We start from the raw sequence: 24,931 nt of genomic DNA, 5'->3' as shown, positions 1-24,931 counted from the left end.
CACGTAAGCTGCATAAATCCATCCACGTGTCCATTTACATTAAAGGGGTGGTTCACCTTTAGTTAACTTTTTTAGAATGTTATAGAATGACCAGTTCTAAGCAAGTTTTCAAGTGGCCTTGATTTTTTAATTTGTATATATTATTTTAATTATTTTACTTCTGACTCTTTCCAGCTTTTAAATGGGGGCCATTGACCCCCATCTAAAAAACAAATGCTCTGTAAGGCTACCAATATCTTGTTATTGTTACTTTTTATTACTCATTTTTATATTCAGGTCTTCTCCTTTTGTGTGTGGTTGCTAGAGTAATTTGAACCCTAGCAACCAGATTGCTGAAATTGCAAACCAGAGAGCTGCAAATAATATAAATAATAGAACATGAAAACCAATTGCAAATTGTCTCAGAATATCATTCTTTACATCGAACTAAAATTGAATTTAAAGGTGAACGTCCCTTTTAATATCTCCATTTACTCTGATCAGTAAATTCACTAAAATAATGATCCTTATAATGATGTATGTATTTTTCTTCTTTTCTTTTAGCTTGTTGCCGGGAGTGTAGTGATGGCCTTTGAAGAGGTGTGTCCAGATAGGATTGATTTAATTCATAAGAACTACAGGAAACTGTGCAATTTGCTGGTCGATGTGGAGGAGTGGGGACAGGTTGTGATTATCCATATGCTGACCAGATACGCCCGGACCCAGTTTGTTAGCCCCTGGCTAGAGGTAAGTGTGGGGACCCCAGCATGTCATTTGGGAATATCTATTAGTTACGGATGCACCAAATCCACTTTTTTAGATTCAGCCGAAACCCCGAATCCTTCATGAAAGATTGGGGGGGAGAGAAAAATGGAGCCACGCACGAAGTGTGCTGCAAAATTTTTTTTAGTTCCTTGTTTTGTGACCAAGAGTCACATGATTTTAAGGATTCGGATTCAGACACAAGGATTCGCCCGAATCCTGCTGAAACTAGCAGAATCCTGGCCGAATACTCAACCGAATCCTGGAGTCGGTGCATCCCTACTATTAGTCTCTTGTAGTTCATGTTTTCTGTCTACATATACACATTATTGCCAAACCCAATGGGTTGGCAATAAATTAAATTTTGTGAGTCCAGCTCACCCCCTATCTAAAACATATTTGCCTGTCAGTTCAATTTAATATGCTGTCGCTTTACTCTTTTATATCCTTTTTTTTTTTTTTTTTTAATGTAAAGCCTTAGTATAACTAGAATTATGTTTATACATAACACTTTTCTCTAGTTCAGATATGGAATCTCTTATCCAAAAACCTGTTATCCAGACAGCTCTGAATTACAGTAAAGCTGTGCCCCATAGAGTCCATTTTAAGCAAATAATTCACATTTTTAAAAATTATTTCATTTTTGTCTGTAATAATAAAATAGTACCTTGTACTTGATGATATGGAAACGGCATAAATCCATCAAACTATTTCTGTATTCACCATCAGCTCACTATATGCATCAAAGTGCTCCAAATTGGCTATAATTACCCCCCCCCCAACCTGGCAAAATTTTGTAACACTATCCTGCACTGGCTTTTTCTGTTTCAAAATCACACTTGTACTAACCAGAGTTTCCTGTAGGCAGCAGTAGGGGGGCAATTTTGGATCTATTGAAGCTATGAAGATCATTTTCCAAACCCCTGGGTATCTGGGTATAAAATAACTAAAGGGCATGAGCATCTTTGTGCTCCTCTACAAAGCACTTGCACCCAGCGGTGTGCTGCCCTCTGCAAAAAAAATTTGTTGATCACTGCAGAGAGCAACGTCAGGAGGCACAGCTAGGGTTGCCACTAGGGATGCACCGAATCCAGGATTCGGTTCAAGATTCGGCCAGGATTCTGCCTTTTTCAGCAGGATTCGACCTAATCCTTCTGCCCCACCGAATCTGAATCCTAATTTGCATATGCAAACTGTGCAACTTGCATATGCAAATAAGGGGCGGAAAGGGAAATCGTGTGGCTTTTTGTCACAAAACAAGGTAAAACAAGTAAAAAATGTTTTCCCCTTCCCACCCCTAATTTGCATGTGTCGAATCTTTTGCAAAGGCCGAATCCAAATTAGTGGATTTCGGTGCATCCCTGGTTGCCACCTGGCCAGTATTTTACCGGCCTGACCACTAGAAATGATACTTGACCACAATGTTATTAAAAAAAAAAATATATATATATATATATATATATATATATATATATATATATATATACAGTATATATATATATATATATATATATATATATATATATATATATATATATATATATATATATATATATATATATATATATATACATACATACAAAAAGAAATAATAACGGCTCTCACGCTTTCTCTTCTTGTTTCACTATAAACAATTGGACTATAAAAAATTGGATTTTGTTCTAACCATTGTACACACGGCTTGAGAAAGAGCCAAATTGGGCTCGAAACGTTGCTATCATGTGCACATCATGGTAATGTAATTTTAATCTTTAATACAATCTTTTGATATAATAAAGAGTGCTGTCCAGGGCCCTGATGTGGGATGTGCCTCCTGCCTCTCCATATCTTTCACCTTGCTTTGGTGCCTTTCTGTGCCTCTCTTAGATCAAGTGCTAACACAGTCACACAATATGTGGGGCAGACTCTGAAAAGGCATTTACTCAATGCCCCATGCGGTGTGCAAAGTGCAAAAACAATGGCCAACTGCAGACTTGTGTAGGATATTGTAAACAGCCCAGTATATTTTAAGTGCGGAGCAAAGGTACCAGGTACAATATCTGAAACTGTTTGGTGTGGCGCTGTTAGTTTAATGCTAACTCCACACCATGTTTTTTTTTCCACCAGCAGAAAGTGCACTTTTTCTGGCTGAAATCGGTCTGTACAGGTGGGGGGTGGTTTCAGACAGTCTGTGCTGGCAGAGAAAATACCCAAAGTGCCATTATTATATGGAAATAATAAAAATCTGGTTTCTAAAATAAATTACTGCAGGTGTAGATTATAATAACGTATAGCTCAGCAGCAACCCATTGTCCTTTCTGTCTCTTCTCGCAGCCTATGTGTGTTAATTCACTTTCTGCTGTGCCTGTTAAGCAAATTGAAAATCTTTTTTAGGATGAGTTGACTTTGCAGCTTAGTCAATACCGTCTTCACTGAGGGTCCCATAACAAAGCATCTCGAGCAGCAGAAGAGATTTTTAATTTAGTGTATTTGTATCATTATCGGCCAGAATTGACGCAGTTTATATGTAAATGTACGATTTAAGGAACAATTAAGTGTTGACGAAGTAGATTGCAGCCCTATCAGTTGCAGTGCCTCTTCCGTAATTTTTCTAACTGACATATTTCATGATAAATAGCGGATGGCAAGTCACAGCAGATTATACAGTGCACTAGCAATTCATAGCGCTGTCAGGGAGAAGACCGATTGACTTTAAATTTACATATTAATGAGACGATTTGTTAAGAGGGTGCTTGACTATGGAAAATAACAGCATCTTTATAGGGCACTGCGTTTCATAAATAGAGCTGATACAGGAAAATGGAAATTAAACCTTTTTAAGTTAATGAATTTGAGAGATTAGTCAAATGAACAGTAGCAGATTTAGTTGTATAAAAATCTACCTTGCCCACAACATACTTGCATTGTGTCAGGTTTCACAAGCTGCCTGGTTGAGAGACTAATGACTTCCCTCCCCAAGCGGTTTTTGTTTTTTTTACTCAATTGATATTGATGGAATGTTGATTCCCAGGTAACTGGTATGTAAGTGAGGAAAGCATTTCCTATTGCTCTGTGTAACCGTACCTTTCAGCTGCAGCCAAGAGTGCATGTGTAATGGGGCCCCCTGCTGCAGCACTGGGATCAGGGAGCCATTCAAATGGATACGCAGGGATACCCACAATCCACTTGTTCTACTTGGAGGATTTTCTGGATGTGAGCACTACTGCTGGGTTTTAAAGTTGGTGCTATACATTAAATCTTCTCAGAAAATGGGCAAAGAAAGTAGGGAGAGGTGTTCTTGGTATAGATAATGGGAATTATTGCATGTTGTAGACACGTCTTTGGTCTACATTGAGGGGGTTATTTACTAAACTCTGAATTTTTTAAAAAATGTATTAAAAAAACCACGACAAACTCCCATATTATATTATTTATTAATTAAAAAAACTCAAATTAATCGGATTGGGGAAAAACCTGATAAAATAGAGCTAAGACCCGACTTTGGGTTTTTGCCCGAAAACCCACAATTTTTCTGATTTTCAGGCTAAACCCAGCTGAAGCCAGGATAATGTCAAATTGAGATTTATACTGGACCTCGACAGTTCTGAGATGAGTAGATTTTCGGATTCAGGCTTTTTGCAGCATCTGGATATAATAAATCTGGAAAACTTTGCGTTTTTCCCCCCCCCCCAAAAAGCTCGACCAGATAAATTCGAGGCTAAGTGAATAACCCCTGAATCTGATGCACCTAATGTGTATATCAGAGAGCTGCCTTTGTACACGGCAACACCATGACATGCATTCTTGGTATATGTGCACACTTACACTCCCACCCCGCCAAACTAATGCTCTCCAACTGGCTGATGGCTGTCAACAACAGATTAGATTTTTCCCTCGCCCATTCTCCTACAATCCATGCAATCTTCTGCAGTTTCTCATCTGTCTGGTATTTTGGAAACCTGAAATATTTTTTGTGCATAGATATGGGCAGCAAATGTTGCCCATGTTCCACCAAATTGACTGACCAATGTGAGTGTTTTATGTACAAATGCAGTACAAAAAATATTTAGGCTGCTCCAAACTCACCCCATGTGTGTTCTTCTTAGTGAAGCTCCGTTTATTAGTTGTTGTGATCCGGGTGCTCTGCCATCAGCGTCCCCACTGAAATAATAATTGCTCAAGGAATGGAAAGGTGGCACTCTAGAGTGCCACCTTTCCATTCCTTAAGCAATTATGTACAAATGGCCCAATTTTTGCTCAGAATGTAAAATTGAACTTGTGCAGACACCCAACTCTTTGATGACCATGTACATCAAGGGTTTCTTCATGATCTTGGGCAATTTTCACTCTTTATGTGTGTGAAGGCTATATTTATATCGGGAAATATTTTTAGTCATTTCATAAGGACAAGTCATTGTCTTTACATGATTAATATTCTTTGTTAATTACATTTGCCTGGCATTAGAGGAGACCATGGGCATTGCAGGAAAGAACAACAGAGCTCAGGGTTATCCAATCTGCTTTCTGATCTACAGCTCTTGGTCATCCAAAACCTCTTAATAACAATGCTTGGCTTTTGTAAGATCCTGGGAGCCATAGTTGAAAAACTTTTAAAAGAAATGCTAATTGTAGAAGAAATATGTATGTATCATGTAAAACAAGTCATATAATTAATTTAAGTGTTACCAAAGACTCTTAAAGTCTGAGGTGGGATCGGAGGGGAACCTTTATTCCCTAGAATCAGTCTTGATTATCTTGTTGTAGCATGATGTAAGTAACTAATTGGCAGGCAGCAATTACTGAAAGCAAATTGCTATGGGCTACTAGACCTCATGCCAACAGGGTGTGCTGCACCAATAAGGAGGGTAGAGAAACTCTCCTCAGGTGGCAGCATCCAACTAGATACAAGGGGCTGCAAGACGCCACTCCTGGTAACTTTAAGAGCTGAATTTACGGATCCCCTCCTGTGCTGAAAAGGTGGGGGTAGCGGCAACAGGAAAGCCACTTCAGGGCAGCAGAGAGCCAGGGTCATTCCTCCATGTCAACATTATGACTTTCATTACAGTCTTTTTTCCTTTCCTGTCAAAAACACCAGCAGTCATCTCTTGCTTTATGACAAAGGCGCTAGACATAAACTTGAGCAAAACACATTGCATAATGAATAATACTTTTTGTTCAGTATTCGCGCTCTTACGGGTTTTAGTTCAACTGTGGGCGCAGGTTCAAATATGTCAAACAATTCATCAGAAGAACCCGCACTCCATATAGCGTGAAACAAACGTGTTTATTATACATGCAAATTCATTAATATATTTTATAATAAGCACGTTTGTTTCACGCTTTATAGAGTGTATGTCCTTCTGATAAACTATTTATATAATATATATATTATACATACTTACCTACATATATATTGTCTTTTTGACTCTTACAGGACGGAGATTCGGGGGAGATGACTATAAAAAGTTTTTATGAATCTGATGAAGAAAAAGATGCTGATACCAACCAAAAAAGGCCGTATGTTATGGATCCCGACCACAGACTTCTTTTAAGGAACACCAAACCTTTACTCCAAAGCAGAAATGCTGCTGTGCGTATTTATTTCATATATGATATTAACATACATTTTAACATTTGCTGTTGGAAAGTGTTTATTTTTTGTGTATGTAATGAAACATGCTTGATAGGCTGCGGCACCGGTATAGTTTGATTAAATGAATATATTATGAATAATATGGAGGAAAGAAGGCAGAATGGTAGATATGATTAAGCTAAGTTCAGGAGGAGTGGAAGTCTTTTTTTAATTAGAAGAAGAATAAAACAACAGAAAGCCTTGCCTTGTAAGAAACTCCAAATAGAAAAAAAAATAAAAATAGAAATATCCATTTCAGATGGTAAATGAAAGGGACATGTACCATAGATATGCTCCTTCAGGAAGTAAAGCTATTAAAAAAACTCTTAATATCTTACACTTTGAGTATAATTATTTTTATATATGATGTTTCAACCCTGTAACAAAAATAAAAAAAGGGAATCTCTGCTCCTCCCAGGTGGTAATGGCTGTAGCCCAGCTGTATTGGCACTTAGCACCAAAGTCAGAAACCAGCACCGTTGCCAAATCACTGATCCGCCTTCTCAGAAGCCACAGGTAGGTTGTGCTTTTTAACAGTAGCTGGGGCAAAATATGTTTCTCTTTACTATTATATTCTGGCTTGCAAGTTTTCAGTCATTTAGAGTAGCTTACATTATTAGTATTACAGGTATGGGATCTGTTATCCAGAAACACATTATCCAGAAAGCTCCTAATTATGGAACGGCCATTTCCCAATTTAATCAAAATAATTCAAAATTTTAAAACATATTTTCTCTGTAATAATGAAAGTGTGCCATGCACATGGGCACATATTATTTTTAAGTATACTTTAAGTAAGGAGATCCAAATTACAGAAAGACCCTAGGGCCCAAGCATTCTAGATAACAGGTCTCATATCTGTGTATAGTTATGCTCATTTATGCAACGTTTGAATGTATGTTTATTTTTCAGAGAGGTACAATACATTGTGCTTCAGAATATTGCAACGATATCTATCCAGAGAAAGGTAAGCAAGGTACAATTATGTTAGGGCGTATAAAGAGATGGAGTTATTATTTAACACAGTTCTTTCTTCTCTTGTGTAGGGTTTGTTTGAACCATATTTAAAGAGTTTCTATATTCGGTCTACTGATCCAACAATGATCAAAACACTAAAGGTGAGAAAATGACATGCACTGGGTGTTTCATATTATAAATAACATTTAATCTTTGCTTTGATTTAAAGTGTTCTGCTTTTTGCAAGTGGTATAGCATTTTCTTGCTGCAGGACTTTTCCTGGATTTCAGAAAGCCTTCAGTGGCTCCTCTTTAAAGTTTTACTTTACTATCTATTGTCTTTTTCCTGTAATGTTGATAAAGCTGGCAGCACACATTAACTTACCTTACAGTATGGTCAATATTTGATGATTGTCATTGCATGTTTAGGCCCCTCTAGCAAGCAGTTTGGCATGTGTTGCACGTATAGCTCATGTAAAACAGAAAAAGGAGTCGCCCTTATATCAGTGTTAAGTCTACAATTGGCCCCTTATTGGCAAATGTACTGGCCCAGGATAAAAAAGTGGAGTCAGGCACAATCTCTTAAACTTGTCTTAAATATCTATATATCTATATATATATATATATCTATATATCTATCTGTCTATATATATATCTATATATATATATATATATATATATATATATATATATATATATATATATATATATCTGTCTATCTATCTATCTATCTATCTATCTATCTATCTATCTATCTATCTATCTATCTATACGCATGTCTGTGCATATACAAGATAAAGAGCCCTAGATAGAAAGTCTGGCCTATGTTGGAAGAATTTGGCTGCTTTGAGCCTTATTCTAAATCTCTGGGCCCATCTGTGGTCCTGTGGCTTGTGTCCCAAGAGAGTATTTTGAGCCTCCAGTAAATACCAGAAATTTTAAGTGACTTCTGTTGCAATATTCTGTACCTACCAGAGTGCCTCACAGGAATAGAGCTCAGCTCATAGGCTGAGAATGTCCCCATCCTTTTAAAAGTTATATTTTTAGGAGCATAAAAATAGGTATTGTATTCTTGTTTGCAGAATGCATTTTTTCACAATATTTGATATTGATTGCACTGAATCTTTATTATAATATGCCATAACTGCATTTTGACAGCTTGAAATCATGACAAATTTGGCAAATGAAGCAAACGTATCTACCCTACTGCGAGAATTTCAGGTCAGTAATATTTTTCAAATGTAATACTTGTTAGAAGCTGTTCCTCTTTCAGGGGCCACATTTGGGAGGTTGGGGGTGGTGTCATTTTCAATTTAACTGAAGTAGCCCTGCTTGGTTCATACAACGGCTGCAGTGTATCGTATTGTAGTCTGTGTGTAGCAAATTTTATGATTAGAGCAGTGAATTAATACCTTGGCTTTTTTGTGTTTACATATATATTTGTAATTATTTGATTAAAAAGCAGTCTATGGGAGATGATTTTCCTTGAATTTAGACCTTTCTGGATAAGTGGTTTCTAGATAACAGATTCCATATCCTGTAATGTGCATGCAATTAATTGTCTTTACAAAGGGCTGGGCTGTGCCTAGAGCTAGGTATATAGTTATCTATAGTATAATTTCACACATATATGAAGTCCCTTGATAATGCATTAGTTAAAGAGATACTGACACCAGAAATTAAACTCTTTTTTTTACACCCATCATAATATTGCCTTTGAAAGACGGATTTCCAGCTATGGCGCCCCCAGGCATCGCGGTCCTAGCGCCTGCAGATCGCTCACATATGCGCCATACCGCTGGGTGCTGGGGAACACTGTGTTATCAATGCGGCTGGGTGGCATGCCGCCCCTAGAATTTTGCTGCCTTAGGCCCGGATCTTTGTGGCCTCGCCACAAATCTGGGCCTGGATCTGTACCTAGTAAAGGCTATAGATAACAGAGTACTAAGGCGGTGTAATTAAGAAATATATTACTTGGGGGTGGCTGTTTCCTTAATGCATTATTGTTGAACAGAAACCCAGTGTTATCCATCCAGAGTCTTGTCTGTTTTAATTAAATGACAAGGAAACCATTTACAAAAACATTTTATGGGGTGTTCCCCTCTGTACAGAATTGCTACCTGTATTTTGCCAAAAACTTCTTTTGTAGCCTGCAATTGAATGTGATTATTAAAATACTGCTCTGATACAGGCGCCATGTTTTCCATCTTGGTGTTATTAAGATGGCCGCTCTAAACCTAATGCACGTGTCAAATTTTCTCCTCTCAAGTCATCAGTTCTCGGTCACTGTTGTGAATAGCAACATTTCAGGGCATCCGCACCATGGCTAGTCAAGGATAAATGCCGGGCACACTAATATTTATTTTAAGACCCAATATACTAATGATACAATGTGCTTTTTGCATCCAGTTCTGTAGTTCTCTCCTCCTTTCGGATCACGTCTCCATAGGCACTCTGTTTTCATTGGCGTGAGCCTCAGGGAGGGCAATGTCTCAGGGTGATTATTTTTGAACTAAGAGGTTTCAACAGCCAAACAGTACAGAGAAAAAAGATTGTACAGCACTGCAGAGCACACTCCAGGTATTCCTGTCCTCTGACTTAATATCTATGAGAAGCTTTCCTTGTTCTTTAAAAAAAGCATCTTTTCGAAGTTCGCTAAATGTTGTCACTATGAAGTGCCTGATAACCTTGCACCTTCTGAGCAATCAATTGTGTCTGTCTGGTTATGTGTTATGAAAAAGCTATTTAAAGCACTGCATGTAGGAGTTTTTTTTTATGGGGCAAAATGCGTGGCCTACTGATAGAAGCTTCCGATTCACTTGAATGAGAATTGTGCTGACTGCATTAAACACTAGTTACAGTTGGTGGATATTGCTTCCCGACACTGACTTTTGTGTTCCAGAACAATAAAATATCTATTTAAATAAAACATTTTCTAGACATTTTGCAAAAATAAATTCTGCTGTATCATTTTTTTTTTCTCTTTTTCCTTTTAGACCTATGTTAAAAGCCAGGACAAGCAGTTTGCTGCAGCCACAATTCAAGCAATTGGGAGATGTGCAACAAACATTTCTGCTGTGACTGACACTTGTCTTAATGGCCTGGTGTACCTCCTGTCTAACAGAGATGGTAAGTGAATTTAGAAATGGGGTTCCTCATACTGAAGGTGGACTTTCATTTAACATCTGAACAATGGCAGATAGCTTGTTTAAAAAAAACTTTTTTTTATATATGGAATCTTCTTTGTTTTCCTCCAGTTTCTTTGGAAAGTTTTCATGTAGAAATTCATATTTAAAATACATTTGAATATGATCTTTGTTTTTTTGGTTTGAATTATTTAAATTTTTATTGTGCTGTGCTCTAGTTTGAAATTTAAACTGTTGTCATGTTGTTATTTGGCTGGAAAATCAATAGTAAAGGACCTAAAACTTATATAAATAGCAAGAAAAGTCACTCTGCTTTCTTAGGAACTGCATAAACACAGATGTGCCCAGGCCCGGATTTCTGACAAAGCCACAAAGGCCCGGGCCTAGGGCGGCAAGTTGTTAGGGGCGGCATGCCGCCCAGCCGCTTGCTGAAGAGCACTGGGGACACGAAGCTCCCCGGTGCGACTGCGATCCAGAGCTTTGCTGGAGGCGGGCGATAGGACCGCGTGGCCCCGGAACTAGGACCTCGCAGCCTAGGGGCGCCCGCCGGTGAAATCCGGCGCTGGATGTGCCTGCGATCCGATGGGATTTTTTAACTCGCCTGATTGAGATCTGCCGACATTTGGCCAGTTATTGATCGGGAAAGCCCGTTGGATGGCCCCGCACACGGGCCAATAAGCTGCTGACTTGGTCTGTCGGCTGCTTTTATTGGCCAGTGTATGGGAGCCTTTAGTTTGGATCAAGTACAAGGTACTGTTTTATTATAACAAGAGAAAAAAGGAAATCATTTTAAAAAAGGAAATCATTTTTGGATTATTTGAATAAAATGGAGTCTATAGGAGATGGCCCTTCTGTAATTTGGAGCTTTCTGGCTAGCAGGTTTCTGGATAATAGATCCAATACCTGTAGAAATAAAAAATGTAATTATACATTAAACTCTTGTCTAAATGACTATCATTTCCCTTATTTGGTTTAGTCTACCTTATAAACAAGCAATTCCTTCCTTTTACGTCTCCAACTAGTCTCTTACACTTATCCTGTTAAGTGCCTGATCCTTCACTGAATGGAATGGAGCCCAGAAATATAGAATCTGTGCGATACTGCCTTGTGAGCTTCAGATTCTACTATTATTGGCTTCTGAGAAAACCATTTTAAACGATTGCTATATAGTGAGCACCTGAGAGTTCAAAGTCCGGCAGCCAGTAGATCTGAGCCTTCTTGGCTGGAAAATATATTGGTAACATTGAATATCCATTTCATTATGTAAATCTGCTTTCCCTCTAAAATTCTAAATATCAGATGTGATCACAAGCAACAAGGAAAAATGTGTAGTCTAAATCCAGAAACACGCACACATTGTCATGACATGTCATTCTTTTCATAGAAGCGTATATTAATAATACTTTAAAAATAGGTCACTATAAAAATCTATTTTTTGTGTTTTAATGAGAGAATTCTTCCACTGTAGCTCTTGCAATAAATGTTTCAAGCCAACTGTAGAGGGCGCTGAAATCAATGCAATCATTTTCTGTGCTGTAACACCCTTAGCATTGATTCTGTAGAGGATGATTTTATTATTCAAGCATAACAATACAGGAAAAAGGACACGGCACATGCACTTATTTTGTATAGTCACATGGCAAGGTTTCAGGGTGCTGACACAGACAGGGGCTTAAAACTATAAATGTCATTCACAATATATACCAGTTTAAATAAAGTTTCAGCTACTATATAGAAGATGTCAAAATTTGTTCTTTTTTTAACTGTGAAAATTCAACAAAATGTTGTAAAACATATACAGTTATAGGATCTGTTATCTGGAAAACCCATTATCCAGAAAGCTCTAAATTATACAATGGCTAATTCCTAAAAACTACATTTTAAGCATATAATTCTGCTTTTTAAAAGTGATTTCCTTTTTCTCTATAAAAATAAAACAGTAGCTTGTACTTGATCACAACTAGGCTATACTGAATCCATATTGGTGGCAAAGCCAGCCTATTGGGTTTATTTAATGTTTACATTTTTTTTCAGCACATTTAAGGTATGAAGATGCAAATTACAGAAAGACCCCTTATCTGAAAACCCCAGGTCTTTAGCATTTTGTATAAAAGATCCCATACATGTATATAATCTAAATTAAACATTATACCGGTATGGGATCCGTTATCCAGAGAGTTCCTATTTATGGAAAGGCCGTCTCCCATAGTCTCAATTATAATCAAATAATCCAAATGTTTCAAAATTATTTTCTTTTTTCTCTGTAATAATAAAACAGTACCTTGTACTTGATCCCAACTAAGATATAATTAATCCTTATCATAAGCAAAACCAGCCTATTGGGTTTATTTAATGTTTACATGATTTTCTAACAGTCGTAAGGTGTAAAGATCCAAATTACAGAAAGACCTGTTATCCCAAAAGCCCCAGGTACTAAGCATTCTGGATAATAGGCCACATATCTGTACTGATAAATTTAGTCTGAAAGATTGGTATACAGGTATGGGACCTGTTATCCAGAATGCTTAGGACCTGGGTCTTTCCAGATAAGGGATCTTTCCAGATAAGGGATCTTTCCGTAATTTGAATCTCCATACCTTAAGTTTACTTTAAAATCATCTAGCTATTAAATGAACCCAATAGGATTTTTTGTCTCCAATGAGGATTAATTATACCTTTAAATCAAGTTTAAATCAACTACACGCCACTGTTTTCAGAGAAAAAGGAAATAATTTGAATTATTTCGTTAAAACTGAGTCTATGTAAGACGGCCTTCCTTTAATAATAAATACCTTGTATTTGATGGTAACTAAGCTGCATGAATCCATATTGGTGACAAAACAATCTGATTGGGTTTTTTTCACGTTGAAATTATTTATTTAGCCGACTTAAGCATTGGAGAACCAAATTACACAAAACGCCTCATCTGAAAACCCCATGTTCCGAGTATTCCAGATAAAATGCTCCAGTGAGTGTCTAACATATGTCTGCTGTCAGTGGCTGATAGAACCTTAAGTACAGTAACAGCTGAGAGTCGTAAGCTGCAGCCTTCCCGTTTCTATTTACCACAATGCAAGAAGCCCACCTCTACTTGTTTTCCCTGTGCTCTTATTTACTGGCTTATTGAACCCTTCCACAAGGTGACAGTAGAATACCATAAATAATACTTTTCACATAACGCTGCTTGCCTAGAATTTCTAGCTGATTTCTCTTGTTTTCGACTCCATCAAACCTGAAACCTCTATATAATAAATTTTAATTTAGGTATGGGATCTGTTATCCAGAGACCTGTTATCCAGAAAAGCTCAGAATTAAGGGAAGGCTGTCTCCCATAGACTCTATATTAAGCAAATAAGCAATTTTAAAGAATGATTTCTTTTATCTCTGTAATAATAGAATAGTAACTTGTACTTTATCCAAACTAAGATATAATTTATCCTTATTGAAGGCAAAACAATCCTATTGGGTTTAATGTTTCAATGATTTTTTTTTTTAGTCGACTATAAATTACGGAAAGACCTGTTATCTATAAAAACCCAAGGAATTTACAAACCAGCCTACTCAATTAAATGACCGATTTCCATGGTATAAGGATATTTGCAGAACTTATCCCTGGACATACCAATAATCAAACAAAAAGCACAATACCCATGACAATAGCTGTATGTGTATAGCAGGCTTACCATATTTTGGAGCAATAGACCGGAAGACTTCGGAGTTTGAATCAGACATTAGATTGTATACTTAGGGAAATGATGGTAAAATTTCAGCGGTGTTTGGTTTCAAGCTTCAAAACAGAGGGGCAGAAAATAAGGTAAAATATGTATTTTGGAATCCAAATGTACTGTAAGTATAGGAATGTTGCTTTCCTTTTTTGGGAAGGATTGTGACTAGAAAATTGCATTTTTGTGCCGATGATTCCAACATACAGCTTCCCAGTCTTGGTTCTACCCATTGATTTATTTGTGCTTCTTTCATTTCAGATGCTGTAGTTGCAGAAAGTGTGGTTGTCATTAAGAAACTCCTGCAGACTCAGTCTTCTCACCATAGTGACATCATCAAGCATATGGCCAAGCTCTTCGACAAGATTACTGTAAGTGGGCCTTGGCTTATTAGTTTCTTATTAGCCTGTGGAAAACTTGAATTATTTAGCACTATTTCTGGGCTTTTTACCTCATTTAGATGGCACTATGGCTCATGCAGAGATCGATTACTGAACGGCCTTGTTATCAGAAATCTATTAAAAATCGAATAATTTCATTAAATCTTATAGTTATTTTACTAGTGTGTCTGTCTCTGCACAGCATTCGACCAGGATTCCCGCAGGGTTGGTCTGCTGAAGAGCAATGGTGTCATCTTACTTAATAGGAACCTCTCATGAGGCTAGATTGTAAGCTTTGTGGTTAGCAGTTATTGTGCCTGTAAATTTCTGTGCACACCAATCCATAAGCCTTGCGAGTGGGGGTGCTTTATTAGGCACCCACATTTACCACCCCATTGCTTTAAGGTTTTTTTGTACATTTATTGGATTTGTTTTCCCGGAAACCCGTTATCCAGAAAGCTCCGAATTACGTAAAGGCTCTCTCCCATATACCCCATTTTATCCAAGTAATCCAACATTTAAAAAATGATTTCCTTTTTCTCTATAAAAATAAAACAGTACCTTGTACTTGATCCCAACTAAGATATAATAAATCCTTATTGGAAGCAAAACCAGCCTATTGGGTTTATTTTATAGATGCACCGAATCCAGGATTCGGTTCGGGATTCAGCATTTTTCAACAGGATTCAGATTCAGCGAATCCTTCTGCCTGGCGGAACTGAATTCGAATCCTAATTTGCATATGCAAAATTGGAAATCGCGTGACAAGGAAGGAAATAAAAAATGTTTCCCATCCCTAATTTGCATATGAATCTTTCACTAAGGATTCGGGGGTTCGGCCAAATCCAAAATAGTGGATTCGATGCATCCCTAGTTTATTTAGGGAGTTATTTATCAAAGGTCAAGTTTTAAAGGGTTTGTGAGGTTTTTTATACCTCAAATGAACCTGAATGTTTTCTAATTTAAGAAAAAACTCAAATAAAAAAAAAACTCGAGTCAGTGAATTTGGGGTTCAAAACCTGAAAACTTGAATTAATCGAGTTTTCCACGGGGAAAAAACTAAAATAGCACAACCTGCATACCCCCAACCTACAAAAAAATTGGCACAGAAAGATCACTAGTGATATCATACCTTTTTCGTGTATAGCCACAATTCCATGTACTGGAAGGTTATTTAATTCAGCCCACCCCCTGATCATGTTGTATTTGTACTATTTGATCTTTATTGTTTTCAAACTTATATTTTTAGTAAATGTCAGCTGTTCACCGAAAACTGTATTCACTTTAATGCGGTCATTAAAATCAGGTTGTTCTTCTGACAGACTATAAGCGTTAATGATTTGTGACTACACTGACGGATTCATAAAGTTGGATTAGAATTGTTTGTGTTTTCATTACCATAATTATCATTCACATGGGCCCATGTTTAGTTTAGTGTTTGTTTTATTACTGACGACTAAATGGAAACCTTGAATGTTAATGAAGGACAGATTTTGATTGTTATTTCTGTTTTTTCAGTAAAACCATGAATAAGGTCTCTTTTAAAATCCAGCGACTTAGTTCCCTAAAAGGGCCCCATGCTGCCTTCCCAATTGCATCAAATGGACTCCCAGACCCCACTCTCAGACTCATACTTGTTGGTCAAATGCAGAGCAGGGTACCATGTTTGGCTGCATCACAATTGCCATATCTTTGGCACCCCCAGTGAATTAATGATTAGAATTGCTTTCCCGATACCAAAGCGGGCTACTTAAAACTGCACCGGCCTTGGGTTTTCCTGTGCTCTTTCTCTGCAATCTTCTTTCTTCAATTTGGGCCTCAGTAGGTGCATTCGCAGAAGAGTAAAAAACAAAATTTTTTGCATTGATTGTTTATTCTACTGTGCATGTGCCAGCCTAGTCTGGAATGAAGAGAAGATGGAAGAAGCCAAAGAAGATGGTGATGATGAGCTTCTACAGGGGACCTCAAGCTGGTGCAGTTTTTTGAATTTGGGAGCATCAGCCTGTAGGAAAGAGAGAATTATCACTGGGGGGGTGTCTAACATTTGGCAGTAATAATACCTTTAATTCTTCTTTTAATAACAACAATGGAAGTCTAGCCTCTGGAGTATTAGTCTTCTCTCTAATTGCCTGGGTCAGTGACCCTTGCCTTGACTATTTACTGGTTAGCAACTGTTCGTAGGCTATTACTGGAATAATTTCCTCACCTGAAAAATTAAAGGGGCTTTATATCTAGTATTATAAAGTCCCAAGCCTGTTTCTTGTAACAGAAAACTTACCCTGCAGACCTTTCCTGTACTACAGTTGCACAAATCTAAGTGAGAGCTAGAACTGGCACATACATATAGCAACAAGTGCCAGCCTAAGGAATGCAACTCTCCCCTGTGTTTGGCTACAGATTATTGAAAGGAAAGACAGCTACAAATTTCATTCTAAAGTAAAACATATTATAAATAAAAACAATAACTTTTGGCAGGAAATAGGGTTCATTTACAATCACAAGTGAGGTTTTACATTGGACACAATTGTGCTTAATTCATCAATAGCAACATTTTCCCAGTCCGGGTTTTGTCATTACCAGTGTTTGGTGCAAGAGGGACGCGTGCCCCCGATTCTTTAGATGAAAATGCACTGTACCCAGGGGTGCGCCCTAGGCAACTCTACTGGCCACCTCACTATGCCCTAGGCAAATGCCTGATCTTTCTACCCCTATTTCTGGCCCTGGCTGTACCTATTGATGCACGGCACTAAAGAAACCCTAGAGCCCGACTGGTAAGAAAATGGAGGTAGCCTTAGGGTTGTTTTACATAAATAGGTGCAACTGCACTCAATTTGGAAAGGGAAGCAAGAAAGGAAGTACAAAGGGCACATTTTGACAAATCGCATTTAACGCACAACTGACCATGGAACACCGAAGTTCTATTACGGACGTAAGTTGCCCCTAATATTTCAGAACAGTACAGGAGCCTAGATAGAATTCCTGTTTCACACTGTGCCACCCACAGGCTTGGGTTCAAACTAATATGATTTCATGCATGACATTTGGTGGCACATTCAGTAATGAATAGGACTGCACTGAATCCATTATTCAGTTTTGTACACACCAAACTGAATCTGAACCCTCCAAGCTGTGCAACTTTAAACCTTGAGATAAATTAAGACGACATGTCTATTTGCAGATTATGCACTCTTTATTTTAATATATATATATATATATATATATATATATATATATATATATATATATATATATATATATATATATATATATAATTTTTTTTTTTTCTGGTTGATTCTGTATTTGTGCTTGTTTGGATACACTCAGTGCATATTGTATCATTTTTAAATCTAATGTGATAATTATACATTATAAGTCAGCTGTGAGTATAGTGTATATACAAAATCCTAGGTCTTTCACATGACCGAGAGGCATTATTATGGTGGTAAATAAATGGAGTGTTTCTTTGTCAGCTATTGTAATTATATGTCATTGTTGGTTGTGTTAGGTTTTTTACTCATATCTTGGGCAGTGTGTATACTACACCAGCAGTAATTGTAGTACTTGAGAGTAAGTGCAATTATTATGTCTAATTAAAGAGCCATGAAGTGCAATTCTACACATAACATTACATTTTATCAGAAAAGACAAGTAAAACTGAGCACAGAATGTACAAATTTATGCGAATAATATAAAGGTGGCATCTAGATTAACATTTGGAAATGGAGTTCAGCAGGATAACCTATAGCTCTGTGCTGCTTTTATGCTAGAAACAAATGCCTGGCGATAATAGTCTGCTTCTCATCACATTGTGGCTTTGCTAAATCCTGTACTAAATTTATCTGGTTACTAGATTTTTTTTTCCATTAATTTTAATAAAAACATTTTTGGGTCCTGATATCAGTTTAGGAACAGCGAAATTCAGACAGTTCCGAAAGCTAGAAACTCCCAAAACGTTGGGTTATAATTTTCGCCATAGGTAAAGCATTCACGGCACCATCCCATGCAAGGTCTGGTCAGAATATTTCTATATTAAAACACTCATAAACACAAATCTAGGTAATCATTTGTTATGATCTGTGTTATTTTATTGATTGATTTTTGTTTTGTATTTTATTTTTTACAATTATTTTGGTTACTGTATATCTACTGTTAAAAATATAATCCAATACTGCATTGTTATACTATGAGAAAGTATATTTGAAAAATTAAAATAAAGAGAGAGAAAAAAAATTTTTGGGGTATACATGTATGGGATCCATTATCCAGAAAGCTCCAAATTACGGAAAGACTTAGTTTTATCCAAATTTTGCAAAATGATTTCCTTTTTCTCTGTAATATTAAAACAGTACCTTGTACTTGATCCAAACTAAGATATAATTAATCTTGTTTGAAAGCAAAAGCAGCCTATTTGGTTTATTTAATGTTTTACATGATTTTCTAGTAGATGTAATGTAGAAAAATCTAAATTACAGAAATTGGAAAACCCCAGGTTCCGAGCATTCTGGATAACAAGTCCCATACCCGTATTACCTTTAAATGTAAATATACTTATTTGTTCCCTGTACTCTCTCAGTCTGCGGTATAATTCACACAAGCAGGTAGATTTTTTACTGTTCTTTTATAAAGCTTTTCATACATGCCCAGGTTTGGTCTGATTGTCCTAGAGGTTTGAGGATTTTTTGTCCCGATGGAAAATTTCTGCCAGACGCCAGTTGGCTAAAAGGAAGTGAAGTGGAGCTACAGCTCCTTTCTATTTCCTGCTGTTTGGATTGAACAGAACAATAGGAAAGTGCCCATACAGTATGTTTAAGGCCACTTGTATGGTATCCAACCACTCGCCCGGTTGCCCAATCACTCAAACTATATGGTTCAACACATGTATGGCCACCTTTAGTCATCTTGCAGTGTCCAATGAGCTACAGATAGGTGGCATGTTTATCACAGAAACATGTTTTGGAGCTTTGTGAGATCACAAGTGTCATTAGACTTGACCCCTCTCCCATCTCTTCAGCTCATTGGTAGAGGTGAGGGCTTTTGGATCCAAATATATTTTGCTGACCGTTAGTATTCCAATTCCCATAAACTGTGGAATACATACACCTCTACTCACCATGTGGGATCTCACCCGTATAATTCTCTGCGCACGATCTACTGCTTTTCTTTTTATTCCAGAGTTGCTTTTATTTTATAAGCCGCATAACAGAATATGTAGTAGCTATTTTTATTAAATGTTTATCTGGGAACAGCTCATTTGTTGCTCAACTCTGGTTCCAGTCTTTGACTTTAATCTGAGTTGAATTCCAGTGCATTGGAATAGTTAGGCCTTGAAATTTGTTGTATTAATGTTGTTATAAATTTTACTTGCGGCGAGCTGATGAGATGTCATTTTCAGTGATGAGGTGCCTAATGGACCCTGGATTCCAAAAGAAAAATCCTTTATTGCAGTGTTCCTCAGAGGTGTCATCCACTCTGAAATGTACTCAATGTTGTGTAAGATCGCCTGAAGCCCTTTAATGCACAGCTATAATGGGGGAGCCACTGATCAGCCTTGAATATCATTACAGCTTTCAGGAAGAGAAGATACACATATATTTATTCAACAAGCAGTATTCCTGTTTCTACTATAGATCATATAGATCATTTGCCTCAGTTGGGATACAGTGTTTTGTATACAAATCAGTTGATCTATGTTCCTCCTAAGCTCTGAGCTGCTAAGGCTAGCAAACACATAAGGTGTGCACAAAGAATTTTGTTTGGAAACACAAAATGTAATACAGGAATGGGATCCATTATCCGGAAACCTGTTATCCAGAAAGCTCTGAATTATGGAATGGCTGTTTCCCATAGACTCCATTTTATCCAAATAAGCCACATTTTTAAAAAAATATATATTTTTCTCTCTGTAATAATAAAACAGTAGCTTGTACTTGATCCAAACTAAGATATAATTAATCCTTAGTGGAAGCAAAACCAGCCAATATGGTTTATTTAATTTACATAATTAGACTTTAGGTTTGAAGAAAAAAAAACCCCAGGTTTCTAGTAACCCCAGGTCCCATACCTGTACCTATTAAGAACCAGCTACCCCTCTACAAGCCGTTTTTTAAAGGATGCATAAAAGATATTTCTGGTTCATAGAAATCAGAGGGAACATTGCTGCTGATATACCTGCTATACGACAAAAGTTGTAGATAATGTCTCTTTTTGTGACCCTCTGGTGTGCTCAGTTTTAGTGCATTTTTAAACAAACACTATAGAGTCATGCTTGTAGTGTTTCAAAGCAGAGGTTTGGTACAAGTAATTTAAATCCATCCCACTTGGCACCATTGTATATGCCAGAGATAATTATTTAACCTTTGGATCAGGACCCAAAATTAGGTTCCTATGCTGTTTATGATGGGTCACCATGGCCATCTTTATTTAAGTGAGATATTCTGCTGCAGCATTCAAGAAATAGAAAAGGTGGATAATTAATTCTAAACCAATTCTTTTGGTTCTCAAGATGATCCCCAAACTAAATTTGGGTCCCTTGGGAAAATGGAGAAACCCCAGCATAAGTCACTTTTGATATGTGTTACCATTTCTAGTGACTAGAGACACTTTAAGTGCCAGAAGGGCAGATAATGTAGCGGATTTAGTGATGAACGGTAAGAAAATATCAGCCATTTTATAACAAATCAAGTTGCATGTAATAAAACTAGCAGTATCATATACCCCAATATGTAATAAAAGGCGCTAAGTTTGCCCAGAAGCAGTAAATTATAGCAACCAATAAGATCAACAAGTGAACAGTAAATTCTACCTTTTGATTGGTTGTTGTTCCTCGGCAAACTCGTGCTTTTTATTACATAAGCCCCATAAAGTTTTAGGTAGTCCAACCAATTGAATTAATTCATCTGCTGGGGGTCATGTCTTGGCAGCAATGAATGTTTAAGGGTTATGTAACAAATGGTGCAAAGTTTGCTATACTTCTTATGCAGCAACCAATCAGCAGGTTGCATTCCCTGGCCACCTTTTTAAAATCAAATATCTTATAGGTTGCTATGGGTTACTAGTCAAACCTTGTGCCTTTTATTACATATGGGGATTGTGTTGAACTGTGTAACGTATTTACTTACTCTGCGAACAGTCCCAAACAACTGGCTTCTACAAATAGTATCTAAAATGAATTCCGTTTTTGGCCATGTTTAGTTTGGAGGAATCAATAAAAATGTTGTTCTCTGGCCTAGCCAATAAGTGCTCCAAACAGGAAAAAAAAAGAAATGTGTTACAGAATTGGAGAACGTCAGGTGACCAAACACATTAGTCATGTTAAATTGGTTATTAAGATGAGTCTAAATTGTAATTTCCCAAATATTGCCACAGAAGCAAATGGCTCATTAAATACAGACTTTGTGATGAATAGCTTTTCTGTTAAAATAAAAATCAGGGTGATTAGGAAAAGCTGCGCTGCATATTTTACCAGTCTGAGTAGTACATAATAGTTACTTAAAAATACCTGTCCTTGGCATATTTACATAAGCACACTGCATTGGAGTGATTAATGCATCAGATATAGGCAGAACTTTTTTCTGGACGTGACTACTTTTGTTTTGTTGTTGTGTTATATTTTTAAGTATTATAGCGTCTAAGGAATGAGAATTTGGTACAGATGTGTAGCAATACAATTTTGTAAATGCAGACTCCCTTATGAACCCCCTTTACTTGGATGGATTCTGTTCTAAAGTTAGAATTGGCCACTACTACCCTGGCCTTGAGGGTCTGCCCTCAAGGCCATAGGGAGCCTGCATTTACAAAATTGTATTCTCTTTCAATACCTTCTAGTGTAGGGAGCATCAGCAGAAATGAATGAGAAAATGAAGAGAAGATCAAGTTTCTCTTCACTTACTGCTCTTCTGATCATTTAAGTTTCTTGCTACCTGTTTGGCTGTAAGATCAGTTGTTTTTCTGTGCTGTGGAGTGATATCTCTGTGTTCACCCACCAGTAACTCCTTATATACATCTATAAAAACTCTGTGATTCCTTTGTTTGGTGTTCTAACTCCACAGAGCTCCTGCCCAATTCCAGACGAGATATTTCATCTTGAGTCACTTTGGACAAAAGTATTTTTTTTTTTTGTGCCCTGGTATCGCAATTGGCTCTTTTGGTTCTGTCCACTGTGCTAGTTATGTCTAACCTGCCAGTCCAACTAGACTCACCCAACATTCGGTATATCTGGTGGATCAGCGTTCCAGGTGGTCGGTCATATATTGTACAAGGGAAGAGGTGAAAGGTGGTTTCTATAAAATTTCTATTTAGAAAATGTCCCTGGATAGCAGCAAAGTGTATAGACGTTTGGCTCCTCAAACAGTGCAGTAGCTTTGCCAATTCTACTTAAATGTACCATATAAACAAAGGGTCCACTGGAGACCAATTAGTTGAAAGTAGTTTTTTAGTTTTATTTGAGATGCATAGCACTACATGTTTCGGACCATTTAGGACCTTCCTCTGGTACAAATTGTAGTGCTATGCATCTTAAGTAAAACTAAAAGACTACTTTCAACAATTGTTCTCCATTGGACCATTTGTTTATATGGTTTCTATAAAAGCATATTGGAGGCAGTGCTCATAACACTGAAAGTTTCAGGCATTTCTCCACCAGTGAATCTGTCTGGTCTGATAGGATCTTTGAAGAGGGTTTGAGACCTCTTACAGGGCTTTAACAGGGAAGCAGAATCCACAAGCAGTAAGAGAGACTTCTTTGTAGAACCTGTGAAACCCTTCACGTTAACGGGAACACGTTATTCAGAAAGTTCTGAATTACGGAAAGGCCATCTCCCTTAGACTACATTATAATCAAATAATTCATTTTTTTTTTTAAATGGTTTTCTTTTTGTCTATACTAATAGAACATTACCTTCTACTTGATCCCAACTATGATATAATAATAATAATAACATTTAAAGGAGAACTAAAACCCCCCCAATAAGAAAAGCCCCTACCTACTACCCTAGATAGTTCCCCAGCCCTGCATTTCCCCTGCATAGTTCAATACTCCTGAAAGTGTCCCGAATACATTGCTCACGTATTGGTGCAGAGTAAGAGCAGCAGAGCTCATGAGCGCCATCTTTCGGATCTTCGGTCTTCTTCGCATCCTCTTCCTTCCTTTTGGCAAATCACTGCGCTTTTGGCGCATGTGCAGTTGCTACGAACTGAAAGACTACTCCAACTGCTCCCTTACAGATGAAGACAGAAGATGGCGCCCATGAGTTTTTTATGCAACCAAAACTTGCCTCCAAACACAAAATTAATATAAATAAATATCTGCTTTGGTACCACTGGGAGCAACATCCAAGGGGTTGGTGAGCAACACGTTTCTCATGAGCTACTGGTTGGGGATCACTAATCTAGGGTATTAGGTAGAGGCTTTTCTTATTGGGGGGTTTAGTTCTCCTTTAAGAAGTTTCTGGGCACTGAAAGGGTGTTAGTGGGTGCACGTACTACACCTCCAGTAACTTGGTATACATTTAACACCCACCAGTAAGGTAGGTGAAGGTCATACATTTTTAGAGATAATAACTGGGACTGGTTTAACAGAAGAGGGACTTGTCTAATGGATATGAAATAATGGGGACGCAGAAGCTATAAAATAGGTCCACAGGTAAAACTCGTATATACAAGTGTAGGTCTGTAGTTTTTTCTTTCCTGTTCCATTCTGAGCTCCTGCTATAGTTGCTACTAATTAATATGTTTAAACAAAAGACATCACTGTTTCTAAACTACCGTTTCACTGCCTCCCCGTCCCTTGCCTCTTAAAATAAGTTACAGTCCTGAAATGAGTCTGTGCAGATATATAATGAATAATAGAGTATTTTCTTTCATTTACCCTTGCTCTTTTTCTTTTCCTTTTTTTTTTTTAAATGTTTTTTGTTCTGATGGATTGAATGGACGTAAGTGCTTTTAGTGACCGCCTTTCTGGGTTAAAGAAAAGCTTGTGGGGCCCACAGTGTCCTTTAAGTGGGTTTCTTTTCAGTATGTAATTTGTACAATTTCCTTTTTATATTCACTTTGGCAGCCACTTGTGTAAGTGCCGTAACACTGCTTGCCTTTTTACTAATATTGACACAATAATAAGATAAAGTGTTATTGTAAACTGCATTGATGTCCCTGAGTTACCAAAGTGCACTTAACCACTTGTTATATGCTCGCAGGCTACTGTAAAACATCAGGAGCTGCGGGATGCATCTAAGGATAATGCCAGGCAGTAATGGACCAATTGGGGCTTTTCTCTTTCCATGCAGTCCCTGAACTGACAAAAGCTGTTTAAGACTTGTAGTAGGGAGTCACTGTTTTCATAATAAGTAACAGCCACCAGAAAAATACATTAATTTAACTG

General features: G+C 37.3%; 1 protein-coding gene across 3 annotated transcripts in view; it reads left to right on the top strand.

Moving 5' to 3' along the window:
• Positions 1-24,931, top strand: part of ap3b1.L (adaptor related protein complex 3 subunit beta 1 L homeolog) — a 143,539-nt gene that overhangs the window by 41,956 nt on the left and 76,652 nt on the right. For all 3 annotated transcript variants that reach the window (XR_005964980.1, NM_001091840.1, XM_018244870.2), the window contains 8 exon segments: positions 544-726; positions 6,155-6,310; positions 6,771-6,868; positions 7,265-7,319; positions 7,399-7,470; positions 8,467-8,529; positions 10,305-10,437; positions 14,438-14,547. Coding sequence is in view for 2 of the 3 variants with exons in the window: in NM_001091840.1 (NP_001085309.1) it covers positions 544-726; positions 6,155-6,310; positions 6,771-6,868; positions 7,265-7,319; positions 7,399-7,470; positions 8,467-8,529; positions 10,305-10,437; positions 14,438-14,547 (870 nt within the window). In the remaining variant the exon portion in view is untranslated.

Source organism: Xenopus laevis, chromosome 1L (genome assembly GCF_017654675.1).
Source record: "Xenopus laevis strain J_2021 chromosome 1L, Xenopus_laevis_v10.1, whole genome shotgun sequence".
In the NCBI taxonomy this organism is placed as follows: Eukaryota; Metazoa; Chordata; class Amphibia; order Anura; family Pipidae; genus Xenopus; species Xenopus laevis.
This window is presented reverse-complemented; position numbering and strand designations above follow the sequence as displayed.